General features: G+C 38.8%; 1 protein-coding gene across 1 annotated transcript; it reads left to right on the top strand.

Moving 5' to 3' along the window:
- Positions 1–11,253: 11,253 nt before the first annotated feature.
- Positions 11,254–14,509, top strand: LOC131687632 (uncharacterized). The gene is made up of 2 exons (XM_058971718.1): positions 11,254–11,554; positions 12,057–14,509. The coding sequence occupies exons 1-2, from the start codon at positions 11,254–11,256 to the stop codon at positions 14,507–14,509; spliced, it is 2,754 nt and encodes a 917-aa protein (XP_058827701.1).
- Positions 14,510–14,944: the final 435 nt, after the last annotated feature.

The following is a 14,944-nucleotide window of genomic DNA, read 5'->3' as shown; positions in this document are numbered from 1 at the left end:
TACGATATTGCTTACTTTAACTACAGCAAAAAATACAACGGGCGAAACTGTATTTTTGTTTGTTTATTTAAAATTTCGCCCTCCACGCTCCATGCAAACAATCAGGGCGATACTTTTTTGCTAGCAGTTTAGAGGCGAAACTGTTATTTTCGTATTTTTTATGATTATCAAGCTGATACCAGCTGTAAATAGTAACAATGATCGTTATTGAAGAAACCCGGACGAAATCGGTGGTGTAGAACGGTAGTTGTTGTAAAAAAACGCTTTTAATACACCTTACAGTGTGATGAGACATTTCTTATAACTCTTATCACTCTCTTCGGATATTGTATCGTTTGAGAACATTTAGATCTTGATGCTTCGCGATGTTTTTGATAACACATACGACATGGGATAGTGGCAGGACTCAGAGAATCGCTCAAATCACCATAGGACAACATCAGTGCTAGAAATCTCAAACCAAATCAATGAGAAAGCGAAAAATGGCCCATCAAATAGACATACCAGCGAATTATTGTTAATGCTCTATTAATAAAATATCTAAATTGTGGTGGGAAAACTGAATTTTCCTAAAGGGGTTATGTATATTGTACTGAGCCAAAAAATCGAATTTTTTTTTAATCAAAATGAAGTTTATACTTTACTCAAATTTCCAACGCGACTGAGACCTAAAAATCAACGCTTTTTCTGGAAAAAAGCGATACTAGCATTGACACCATTCAAAGAAAATCAACAGTGAATATTTCCAGTGTTTTATATTCTAGATTGCATGATTCAGTGATCGAAACCCAAAACTTCATAAAGTATTTGAAATTATTAAATTAAAATTTGTTTTTGCTATTGAAATTGACATTATTATAGTATCGCCCATTTGGCGATTGTTTATATTTTCGGTCCCACCTATTAGCATTGAAGTATCGCCCTTACGTTTTTTACAATAACTACCGTTTTACACCACCGATTTCGTACGGGTTTTTTCAATAGCGATCATTGTTACTATTTACAGCTGGTATCAGCTTGATAATCCTAAAAAATACGAAAAAACAGTTTCGCCTCTAAACTGCTAGTAAAAAAAGTATCGCCCTGATTGTTTGCATGGAGCGTGGAGGGCGAAACTTTAAATAAACAAACAAAAATACAGTTTCGCCCGTTGTATTTTTTGCTGTAGTTTAAGAAAGCAATATCGTAGAATCCAAATTTTTAGGTTAATTTGTTGCGTTTCAAAGCCCTCATTCGCATGTATGAAAAAAAAACCTTATGTTTATATTTGTAAGTATCGCCCTTTTCACAAAAAAGCGTTGAAATGGAATCGCAGATCCTGATAACACGCTATCTCTGAAGTGCATGCGTGCATAGTTCCAAATTTTACTTCGACTTCGACTTTTTCTAAAGGTGACTTCCCAGTAGCATCCTTGATTTGAATTATTATCGCTAATCCTAATGCCAAAGAACAAATAAAAACCTCTCGAAAACGAACCATTTGGGAAAATCATCATCATTACTGGAATTTTCATTTTCACGAATCTTTTCGATAACCTTCCGTCACTTGCGTTAATGCACTGGGTGCACAGTGCTCTGAAAATCTAGCGAAATCGTCTTAGGGCACCAGCAGGTCTAATTCAGAGCTATCTGCGCGGCGAGTTTAATCTGTAAAGAATACTAAAAATTAATTTCTATTCCATAATTTTCAGTTCAGCAATTCGAGAGATCGTGCTCACCGCAAGCCATGAAAAATAGACTACGTTGTGAAGCGATGGTCACTATTTATTAAAAATCACGATTAAATAAAAAATTAAACTATTAAAAAATTTCAAATAGTTTATAATTTTCACAAACTTATTAGGAAAAATTGTTTAATAACCTTTCGTAATATTGTGTAGGAAAAAAGCTGAAAATTTCAGTATTTTCTCTATCTGCAACATATAAACCCTCAAGTACACCAATTAATTGGTATACGAATTGGAATAGGTTCGCCAAATTTTGGAAGAAGTCTATAAAATAACCCCATGAAAGCTACCTAAAAATTGTTGTAGTTCGATGCAATAAAAAAATCTCCATAAATGAAATGTATCTATTAATGTGAAACACAGTGAATAATACACACAATAAAGACCCATTTTTATCAATCTCATGGCGTATTTTAGGCTGACAAAATGGGGACATTGACTAAATCGGGCAATTTTTTTTCTTTATAATAAACTGAAGCTGTTAAAATATTCTTCCCGTCCCTTGATGTAGTCTGATAACTATTTCTGATTATGGTGAACTTTTTATTTTTACATATTTCCATCTTCATGATAAGGAAAACATGCGCAAGAAAGGATTTACTCGAATTCAGTCTTGTTCGTCTGCTTGAGCCCATCAAACATATGTTCATATTTGGCTGATAAAATCGGGGTTTCAATGTATTATAATAGATATTCAGCATTCGAAGAAGTTTCTTGTGAACGAGTGTAGAACGACTATGTTTCTACATGCTTGCCAGAAATTCGGTTTGGTGAAAATCGATCATACTGTCCAAACGGCATAATTCCGAAACCGTAATTTTTGAAGTTTTAAAATTATGCAGAATTAATTTTTCAGAAAATATTAACAGAGTTCGTATTGTCTTTAGCGAATTTGTTGAGACTTTATTATAATCATGAATATTAACCTGAGAAAATTCACCATAAATACTTCTTGGACGATATACCGTCAAAATGATTTTATCAAATGATGCGCTGTTTAACGTTTGTAAAACTCATTGAAGATACTAAACCCCCGAAATTGGCGGTTTCAAAATGATGCTATCTTAACCTTAAATTACTGTTTTTAAACATTTGACCTATACATATAATTGGTCATACAACTCATCAAAATCGATCAGAACCTGCTAGAGTCGAATGGAAATCGTCATTTTTCATAAATTTCTCTCTACATTCGGAAAGTGTTATCCTCGTTATTAATCATATTACGTTTTCGTCTCAACTCGACGCATTCCAAAAAAAACCTGTTTTAGGTGGGTGCAATTGTGCTTTTCTCATTTGTCCAGACTACGATTACATGGCTGGTTATGTTCAATACAATGGTGGAAATGAATATTACATGTTCAGTACGATTTGCACATACATACAACGGATCGACAGCCACGATCTTGAGGTACTATGTGATACTGAAACATCGCTTGAAACCAGCGGCGGATCATGGAGAAAGATCCGGAAGGTCCAGGCCCTGCCGAACATTTTCAACTTGATAAGAAATTTTAAACTAGTTTTAATTTTAAAGTAGCAACCCCTCACTGCATTCTCGCTTTGGGCCGGTATGATTGACGATTTTTAGAGTGATTGCATAACCTTTCTATATTAGAAAGGCAAAAATGTACCAAAGTCCAAAAAAGTCAATTTTTGTCAAACATCTCAATGTTTCATGCATTTTAAAGTCATTTGGCATCAAAAAAACAAATTTGATTTTGAAATTTTTCATTTCATTTGTGCAAATCGATCCAGCCATCTCTGATTAACAAAGGTTACATTTTATTCCACATATACACATACACACACATACATACACATACAGACATTTGCCGATCTCGACGAACTCAGTCGATTGGCATATGACACTCGGCCCTCCGGGTCGGGATTAGATTGACGAATTTTAGAGTGAATGAGAAAAGCAAAAACATTTTTAGCAAATGTTGAAAGTTATGTTTCATAGACATTAAATCAATTTGAACTTCGCTTCCTAATAACTGAAGACCCTTATTACAGTACATTTCTACAAAAACGAGCTCAATTTGAAAATAAATCTGAGGATTATGATTGATTACAGAACTCTGGAATTTTCTATTGGAATGTTTCCAGGCAAGAATTTGATATTGATGCAATTAGACAACTGTGAAATCAAGACCAATAGTTAGTAGACCAGTTACATATCAGGACCCCATTCCGACAATTTATCAAAAGTCCTCATGTTATCAATGTACGGATCAAATAATTGTTATTGTAATATTGAATTAAATCAGTCTGCATCAATAAATTTTCAACTTCAATCCAATATGTTTTTGGGTCTGGTGGGGGGGGGGGGGGTTGGTTGTATGGTGTTAAACCCCAAAACCTTCTCTTGGCTACGCCGTTGCTTGGAGTTATTTATTTCGCTTTTCATTTTCCGATATGTTTCAGATCGATCCGATGGTTATAAGTTAGAAAAAATGCAGTCAGAAGGTTCGCACAAATGAACATTTTTGTACTGATAAGTTATCAAGTTCCTTCCAAACAACTTGGAAGTGTTCGGTGATTATTTCTAGCGGTTGTAGATAGAAAAATGAAATACAAAATTTGTTTTATCGAAATAATGTTTGGCTTATTTCAATGGATTATTACTATATTGAACAATAAATAGGCGACAAAGAGTAATCCACAAACAACAAGCCATAACTTTTAAAGTATTCAAAATAGATGTTTGAAGTCTTCAGTAAAGTTATTCGCAAAAGTAAGAGCTACAAATTTGCTGAAGGCAGCATTTCGATATAATCACTTCCAAGAAAATTTGTGAAAATATCTCACTCATAGGGGGATTAATCAGCAAAAGCACAATACCGAAAGAAAGGGCATATTACCTCCATTAAATTCTCCGAAGATACTATTGACCTGAAATAAGCCGTTTTGGCGTTAATAATAGATTACATGTTTTTGGTCATACTTCTGGCAATGGGAAATGATAAAAATCTTTCGCCCGCATTTAATGTTAAATATCTCTTTTGATAATAGTCCGATTGCAACAATCTATAGCTTGCTCGAAAGGAATTCATTAAAGCTGTCTAAAACATATGAATTATTAATCTATATTGTCAATTTCGGCAGATAATCTGAAAAAACTGCAAAAAACGCCATTTTTACGCATTCAAACATTCATATCTTGGAAACTAAACATCAGAATCAAAAACAAATTAATAGCGTTCATACTGTTTTTTAGTTCTTTCATTTAAAATTGGTTTGGATAAGATCGGTTCAGCCATTGCTGAGAAACACGAATGAGAATTTGTCCGTTACATACACACACAGACACACACACAGACATTGTCCCAAATCGTCGAGCTGAGTCGATTGGTATATAAGACTCGGCCCTCCGGACCTCGGAAAAAATCTTGAAAGTTTGAGCGAATTCTATACATTTCTTTTATAAGAAATGTAAAACGTAAGGGCGATACTTCAATGCTGATAGGTGGGACCGAAAAAGTAAACAATCATCAAAGGGGCGATACTATCATTTTGTCAATTTCAATAGCAAAAACAAATTTTAATTTAATGATTTCAAATACTTTATGAAGTTTTGGGTTTCGATCACTGAATCATGCAATCTAGGATATAAAAAACACAATAGTCTTAAATAGGAAATAAAACCAAGTCTGGAAATATTCACTGTTGATTTTCTTTGAATGGTATCACTGCTAGTATCGCCCTTTTCAAGAAAAAGCGTTGATTTCTTAGTTCTCAGTCGCGTTGGAAATTTGAGTAAAGTATAAACATCAAATCGATTAAAAAAAATTTCGATTTCTTTGGCTCAGTACAATATATAACCCCTTTAGGAAAATTCAGTTTTCCCACCACAATTTAGATATTTTATTGACAGAGCATTAACAATAATTCGTTGGTATGTCTATTTGATGGGCCATTTTTTCGCTTTCCCATTGATTTGGTTTGAGATTTCTAGCACTGATGTTGTCCTATGCTGATTTGAGCGATTCTTTGAGTCCTGCCTGTTATCAAAAACATCGCGAAGCATCAAGTTCTAAATGTTCTCAAACGATATAATATTCGAAGAGAGTGATAAGAGTTATAAGAAATGTCACATCACACTGTTAGGTGGATTAAAAACGTTTTTTTGCTTGAATACGGTGGGGTCAAGATACACGAAAAGCCCATTTTCATAAAGATAGGTGCTTCCATGGCAGTACTAGAAGCTGGTCAATTTTTACCTTCCAATGCTTAATACAATTCTCCTAGAATACTTACAATAGTCCAATTACGTGGAAAACGTAGCCAACTACAGTCTAAATTGCTTATTTTTTATCAGTTTTCAATAATATTGCACCATAACGAAGATATGTGAAAAAATCATTTTCCGTCGTCTACACAAACTGTCTCTAGCAGCACTGCTCCATCGGAATCCAATCAGACTAATTGCAATAACTTCAGTTCTAGAACTGATCCTTGTAACTGTTAATACTCAAATTAAAGGCAATAATCACACTAATGAGGCCTACTTGTTTTTGTGAGCAAATCTCGCCTCAATCAAAAGTTATAGCTGTTTAAAAACGGTGTTGTCCACAAACAACATGGGCATGAATGGGTCAATTGTCGATGGTGTTAGAGCAGTTACATCAATTTCTTGACGCTTGGTGGCACATTGTTCTGTTCGGGAACTGGGGTCACAGTATACCTTACAAGTTAAGAAGTGCTGACACTCTTCGTGTTGATGGTCCAATATCCTTCTATTCAAACTTTTTGTTCAAACCGCAAGGTGTGTTCTGTCATGCGATGGTGACTGATCTTGTGGGCCGAATATTTCCAGTGTGTGAACTATATTTTACTTCAAGAAAATTCGAAGATGTCAGAGCTATGCGTACGATAATCGTCACAGTTGGAGCTCAGAACAAATTCATGCCAGAACAGGTTATAAATTCTTATGAGCTCTGCATCTCAAGAAAACAGATTCAAAGGAAGTGGAATATAGCGAAGCAGATTATTTGGACCAGATTGGCTTTAATAAATATCACCCAATAGTTGTTCTACTGGATGCAACTAAAATTACTACAGATGAATGCAGTTAAATTTTGTCATGAATTTTCTTGAAATAATTCTATAAGTATCGTTTTCGCTATCTTATTTAATGAATTAACAATATGATTTTTTAATTGCGAAAATCATGATAAGATCTTATGTATTGGGGAGGGGGAGTTCATCAAATTCTTACGAATTCTTATCTGGGGGGAGGGGGAGGTTGGAATGTTCTAAAAATGCCTTACGTAATTAGTGTACGGTCGCATATGTCGAGATTTGATTTACACATATTATACATTATCGGAAAGGGCACACCAATACCTTTCGAACTGTTTCGATCGGATCCTATTTGAACAAGATATTAACAAATAACTAAAATAGTGACCAAAACACCTTTTTCAAAGAAATTTTGAAAATGCTTCTTTAGAAAAAAAAAAATGGACTTGGTTTTCGTATTCAGCGATCCAAAATTAACTGAGGAATCACCTTTCTTCTCAGCTTATCGCGATTACCTTAAAATTGTAAAATCTGTCAAATTATATTCTGTAAATATGAAAAAATATTTTTCTGTAATAAAAAATAGATCAAAAACAAAAAAGCGGAAGCAAAAGAAAAACGTTTTTTTTTTAATCGAACTTCTTTGAAAGAGAAATAGAGTATTATTTTCGTATAAAGCGACCCAAAAATAAGTTAGGAAACACTTTTTCTCGTAACTTCATTTTTCTTGTAAACTAGTGTAATCTTATTTAAGACCTAAAGAGATATGTGAAAAACAGAGCAATTTTCACTCGGTGCCTAATAACATCACCAGTTTTTGTCGGATTTTCGTGATCTTTGGCTTAAAATTCACGTGAGAAGTTTTCCTGTCACATAAGATTTTAAGATTTTTTTGCCGATTTATTTTTTTATGAAAAATCAATTAAAAATCAGTAATTTTACCAAACACTACTTTTTTTGACTTTGGTTGCTCTTAACCCTAAATTGTTGACATTTTATCCTAACATGTTATACATTTTTGGAATGGGCACATCAATACCTTTCGAGTCGTTTGTGTTAATTGGAAGATTTGTTCCTGAGATATTGACCAAAAACTGCAAAAAGTGCTCAAAAACACATTTTTTAAAAAAAAAATCATGAAAACGGTTCTTTGAAAAAGAAAATGGATATGATTTTCGTGCTCAGCGACCCAAAATTGACTTAGTAAATACCTTTTTTCTTAACTTCATGCAATTAACCCAAAATTTGTAAACTAGTGTTATAGCGTTCTATTTGGCCGTTAGCCTGCGGACATGCTGTTGCCACAAGCTAGTGTCGAAACCCATGATCATTAACGAACGCTTTGAAAAGATCTGAAGTAAACGCGATACCTCTATCCGACACGAGAACATCGGGCGTTGAATACGAGATGAAATACGACTTCAAATGCTTCATCGTTTCGCGAATGTTTGTAGTCTTCGTCGGGTACAATTTCAAAATGATCGATATGGATCGTTGCGAACGGTTTGTTAGATTTGTCAACAAGTTGTAACGGACCATCTATTTTTTCTGTTTATGATTGAACGATATGCAAGTCACACTCGTCGCGATACCGGGAAACCAATATGATCTTTTGATAAGCTCACTAACCTTAACAATCCCGAAATGGCGAAGATTATCGTGGTATTTGAAGATCACGGAATCTTCCATGTTCTCCGGAACGTACAAAAGGAGACGGTTCTTGTATTTACGGAAAACAAGTTATCGCGTATTTCGTAGGCCTTACTTTCCGCTAACTCCAATTCGGATTTAATCTTCACGATTCTCGGATCTTTTATTTGATTCACGTAAACGTTACTCGACTCACTCGTTTCTTCGATTACGAGGCAATACATACGCGCTATGCTATATTTCACCCTAAGGAGGAAAAATTGGTAAAAACCAAAATTTCTCACTAGGGTGAAAATTTGTTGGTAAAAACCAGTCTTTGTACAGGAGGGCACAAATCCTTATTTCATACTATGTTGCGTTTCGGCTTCGCCTCATCAGAAACCGACACTAACACATTGTCGGAATAGATTAGCGCCGGCTTGACGCAAATCCCTTAAAACTAAAACACACTATGTGTTTCAATCAAACGACTGATCAAACGTGATGTCCCGTTCGAGCAGAAGTTCTGTTTATGTTCTGATGAGGCGAAGCCGAAACGCAACATAGTATGAAATAAGGATTTGTACCCTCCTGTACAAAGACTGGTTTTTACCAACAAATTTTCACCCTAGTGAGAAATTTTGGTTTTTACCAATTTTTCCTCCTTAGAAACGCAACATAGTATGAAATAAGGATTTGTGCCCTCCTGTACAAAGACTGGTTTTTACCAACTGTTGGCTGCGCTACACCGACCGACGAGCCCCACACGCCCCACATATAAAACAACACACACCGACAGTGTACCAAATAATCCCTTGCCAAGGGATCGTCAGCGAATCTGAAGGTGACCCACCATGGGATGGCAAGCTGTACAAGCGACCAACGAGAGGAAAAAACAATTGGCAAAGCGAGTGCAGCGTGTTAGCAGACCGTCTCAAAATTATTTTCTTAAATCTAACTTATTTATTATACTACCTAGTGGATTAACTAAAACTTATATCTAAATTGTTACTACTTAGGTGAGAAATGATTTATTGAACTTAAATTACTTGAATTAAACCTACAACTTAAACCTAATAAAAAATTACAGCTAGGGTGTATACCAATCACGAGTATAGTACGGATAGGTTAGTGATTAGTACGTACATAGTTCAAGGTGAGCTTTCTTTAAAATTGCTATTAGTGCTGTGGATTAAATAATTACTCCGCATATTTCGAATACAGCAGGATCATACATCGCACGTTCAGGTGCCTATGATTGATTAGGAAAACTACTGTACTAGAGCTACGTCATACCTGCGGGTTAGGATACGCCGTTGCCCGACAGCTAGAAATACTAAGCGTAAGTGAAACTAATCTATACTTAACCTAATTCTTACATCGTTTACTTATATACTAGGAATTTTATAATCCTAATAAAGGAATTCGAGGATTTATAAAACTTAATTATTTTCTGTCGCTGTCGAGTAACATTATAAAATTCGCTTATGCGAAGGATGTCCATCCGAAGACCAGGATCTACAGTAGGCTCAATTACTGGCCGTAGCGGGAACAACACTCCATAAATCGCGACAGCACAAACGAACGCTGTACACCTACAGGAACTATATTCTCGTCGCAGTGCTGACGCCCCCGTCACGGAGCAAATAACTGCTGTTGAGCTATTTCCTCCGATTATGGACATGAATAGATACACATTCAATAACCCAAAGGGTAACTTTGAGCAAGGAGCAATTCGCAAGTCAACTAGACCGACCTCCGAGCACATTGCTATGCCCACAATCAACAGCTCAAAAATAATTAACGTTAGGCGTAACCCACCACGCCGAGCTCGGAAAGATCATCACTGCGCTCTGTGCTACGAACGAGATAATAGTAGAATGGTTCAGTGTGACAGATGCGATGAGTGGTACCATTTCTCTTGCGTTGAAGTATCTGCTGGAATTGCCGAGGAAAACTGGACCTGTTTAAGCTGCCAGGCAGCGCAGACTAACACTCTACCCGAACAACGCGCTGCAACCGAAACTCAACTCCACTCATCCAATGTTCAACGAGATCCTGTCACACAAGAAACTCAAGCTGGAAAACTAAAATCTAAGTCAAGATCAAGCAGTAGCTGCTGTTCTAGAAAAATAGTTGAACTGCAGCTGAAAAAACTAGAGGAAAAACGGAAATTCTTCGACGAATACCTGAACGAGAAGTACGATCTTCTCCAAGAGTTACAAAGCGACGATTCCATATTGGCAAGTGACGTCGACTCAGCGTGCGAGAGAATGTCGAAGATAGGTCAGTGGATAGCCGACACCGACCGTTGTGGTGTAGATGCGGATTCTGGCCTTGCGGGAGAGGAGATCGAATTTCAGCCAGCCGCACCGAAGTCACAAACGGCCACAGAGCACATGGCACAGAACCTCAGGCGGACATCTTCTCGAACCGTCAAACAATCTCAACAAACTATCGGTCAGCTTACTGCTTCTAACTGCCTCGAAACACAACCACCGGGCCCTACGCGGCAGTCGGCAACGTTTCAACGTACAAATGAATTCATCCCAGGTCAGCGCTCGACCCCCTGCGTCGGTTACATAGCCATCCTGCTACTGCTTATGACGACGAGACGATGTGTACGCTGAATCGTAGTCAATTAGCGGCACGACAGGCCGTGTCAAAGGATCTCCCAGACTTCTACGGGAATCCTGAGGACTGGCCACTATTTTTTTCCATGTTTAATACATCAACACAAATGTGTGGCTTCTCGAACGAGGAGAATATGTTGAGACTTCGGAAATGCCTGAAAGGAAATGCCTTGGAGGCAGTTCTATGTCGTTTACTCCATCCCTCCAACGTGACAGGGGTAATATCTACACTAAAAATGTTGTACGGCAGACCAGAAGCAATTGTTCAAGCTATCATTAAAAAAATTCGTAGCTTACCGTTCCCTAATATCGAAAAGCTGGAGACGGTAGTCAACTTCGCACTGACGGTAGAAAACTTGGTATCAACCATCCAGGCGTGTGAGGTTAACGACTTCGTGTATAACGCTTCCTTGAGGTACGAACTGGTTGAAAGACTACCATCAACGCTGAAGCTTGATTGGGCAAAGTATTCTAGAAACAACACCGACACCAAACCTTCTAGACTTCAGCAGATGGCTCTATTCCACCGCAGAAGATGTAAGTGCGGTTATGCACTCTACAAGCAGCGAACAAAGATCTCGCAATAGCAAAAAAGGCGGATTTCTAAATCTCCACTCAGAAACAGAATCCGATAACTCTGAGCTACCTAAAATCCCGACGAGCCAAGAACTAATCCCCGCGAACGCGTCAAGCCGAGTATGCATTGTCTGCAAGGGAAACTGCCCCTATATAGCAAAATGCCACCGCTTCATTGAGTTTAGCTACGACTCCAGATGGGGTACAGTAAGAGAATGCAAACTCTGCCGCACATGTCTACGTAAGCATAACGGTTCCTGTAAACTAAAAAGACCGTGTGGTACTAACGGATGTTCTTATTTCCACCACCCTCTTCTTCACGACGAAAAGCAACGAGCGAATACATCCATACCGGAAATAACCTCTTCGATGGCAAATTCAGAAACGAGCTGCAATGTTCACCAGGCGCAGTCTGAGATCATGTTTAGGATCGTACCCATTATCGCATACGGCCCGACCAAAGCAATCCGAACATATGCCTTCCTCGACGACGGCTCCGAGTTGACACTAATGGAGCAAGGCCTAGCTGATGAGCTAGGAGTGAAGGGACCAACTAAATCACTCTGTCTAAAATGGACAGGCGGCACGCGAAGAACCGAAATTATGTCCCAGAAGGTAGGGCTAGAAGTATCCAGCGTAAATAATTCTACGGCAAAATACACACTCTCCGGAGTGCAAACTATAGAATCTTTGCAACTTCGCTCTCAGACTCTGCTAGCCGCAAATTTACAGGAGAAATATGAACACCTCTCCAACCTACCCATTGAATCATACTACAATGTTAGCCCGCGAATACTTATTGGCCTGGACCACGCAAACCTTGCTCACGCTTTGAAGAGTCGCGAGGGAAAGTTGCATGAACCAATTGCCGTAAAAACAAGACTGGGTTGGGTCGTCTACGGTAGTTGTTCTGAAGATAGACAGCCAGACTACTTCGTAAACTACCATAGTTTGAACAAATGCCAATGCCGTGAAGGCCTTGACGAGGATCTTCACCGCACCATGAAAGAGTATTTTTCACTCGATAGCCTAGGAATTATACGTACGGAAAAACCACTTTTATCAAACGATGAGCAACGAGCCTCGAACATGCTAGATACGCTCACTCGACAGAAGGACGGTCGTTTCGAATCTGGACTCCTCTGGAAGTACGACAACATTAGGCTTCCGGATAGCAAGGAAATGGCACTAAGGCGATGGGAGTGCCTTGATCGGAGAATGCAGAGGGACCCCATTCTAACCAACACACTGAACTCAAAAATCACAGATTACGTGGAAAAGGGATATATCCGGAAGCTGAGCCAAGACGAACTAAAGGCTCCACATTCTCGTACGTGGTATCTCCCGGTGTTTCCCGTCGTTAATCCAAACAAACCTGGAAAAACTAGGCTCGTCTGGGATGCAGCAGCTACCGTTCATGGCATCTCACTTAATTCAGTTCTTCTAAAAGGTCCCGACCAACTTGTATCTCTACTATCAGTCTTGGTTCAGTTTCGGGAATTTCGAACAGCTATCACTGGAGACATTCGCGAGATGTATCACCAAGTTTTAATGAAGGAAGATGACCAGCACTGTCAGAGATTCTTTTGGAGGGAGAACAAGACTGATACGAACCCAAGTATCTATGTCATGCAGGTGATGACATTTGGGGCATGCTGCTCACCAAGTACCGCTCAATATGTGAAAAACCGAAACGCATTAAGGTTTCAGCAGTATCATCCTGCAGCCGTTCAGGCTATAACTAAGCGTCATTATGTCGATGATATGCTCGTAAGTGTAGAGTCCGAAGAAGATGCCATAAGTTTAGCTCGTGACGTGAAAATGATCCACAACGCAGCTGGTTTCGAAATGCGAAATTGGATTTCAAATTCACAGGCTGTACTCTCTGCATTAAACGAAGCTACTACAAATGAAAAAGACCTTAGTGTTGGTGAAGATACCACTACAGAAAAGGTGCTCGGTATGTGGTGGAATACATCCTCGGATAGTTTCACCTACAAAATTTCCCCTCGCTTTGATAGAGATCTACTCACCGGTCGCCGTCGGCCAACGAAACGAGAAGTTCTTCGCACCCTTATGCTGATGTTCGATCCTTTGGGATTGATAGCTCATATGCTGATGTTTTTAAAAATGCTACTACAGGATATTTGGCGATCATCAATCAGCTGGGATGACGCAATCCAGGATGAGCACTTCGAAAAGTGGTCGACGTGGTTGTCCGTATTACCGCTGATAGAACAGATAGACATTCCTCGATGCTACCGAACGTTGACACCCACAGGAGACGATACTGACGTACAACTGCATACATTCGTTGACGCCAGTGAGAACGGCTTTGCAGCGGCAGTGTACCTCAGATACGAACACAAAGGCGTAATCGAATGTGCACTAGTAGCAGCGAAAACGAGAGTGGCTCCATTAAAGTTTTTGACCATTCCTAGATCAGAATTGCAAGCAGCTATACTAGGGGTTAGATTAGCAGACACAGCGATAAAGTCGTTATCTATCACGGTGAAAAGACGATATTTCTGGACTGACTCGAGGGACGTGCTCTGTTGGCTTCATTCAGACCATCGGCGATATAGCCAATTCGTCGCGGCCCGTATTAGCGAAATACTCGAAACAACTAACGTTCATGAGTGGCGCTGGGTACCAACGAAGTTGAATGTTGCGGATGAAGGCACAAAATGGAAAAAGCAACCAGATCTGCGTCCTTCTAGTCGCTGGTTTCGCGGTCCCGACTTTCTTTGGATGTTCGAAGCAGAATGGCCGGCTATTCCACGAAATGTTGGATCTACACCTGAAGAGATTCGCCCCCATCTACTCGTCCACAGCGTGGAGACAGAACCAATAATTACCATCGAAAATTTCTTTCAATGGATGCCATTGCTACGACGAATGGCCTACGTTTTCTGAACCGTGGACAACTTTAAAAATAACGCCCAACGAAAGCCACGTACACATGGACCTTTGCAGCAAGTCGAGCTGATCAGATCCGAGACATTCCTCTACCGGTTAGCCCAAGGTAGCGCCTTTGCAGAAGAAATTGCAATTCTTTCACGAAACCGATAGTACGATCATAAGCTTCAATCCGTATCTAGACGAAAACGATGTCATGAGAGCAAGAGGTAGAACCAAACTGTGTATGCACATAAACGCGAGTGCGTCCCACCCAGTCATTCTTCCACGCCACCATCATATAACGAGGTTGATCATTTCGGAATCACATCAAAAATATCATCATCGAACCGTAATCAATGAGATAAATCAGCGCTACTGCATTCCTCGACTGAAATCGACCTACCAAAACATACGAACAAACTGTCAGCGATGTAAAATCGAGCGAGCAGC

The sequence above is a fragment of the Topomyia yanbarensis genome, chromosome 3 (assembly GCF_030247195.1).
Source record: "Topomyia yanbarensis strain Yona2022 chromosome 3, ASM3024719v1, whole genome shotgun sequence".
NCBI lineage: Eukaryota > Metazoa > Arthropoda > Insecta > Diptera > Culicidae > Topomyia > Topomyia yanbarensis.
This window is presented reverse-complemented; position numbering and strand designations above follow the sequence as displayed.

Coding starts and splice junctions, on each gene's coding strand:
- LOC131687632 (XM_058971718.1), top strand. CDS start 11,254: ATGTTGTACGGCAGACCAGAAGCAATTGTTCAAGCTATCATTAAAAAA. Junction 11,555..12,056: donor TCTATTCCACCGCAGAAGAT/GTAAGTGCGGTT, acceptor GCCCGACCAAAG/CAATCCGAACATATGCCTTC.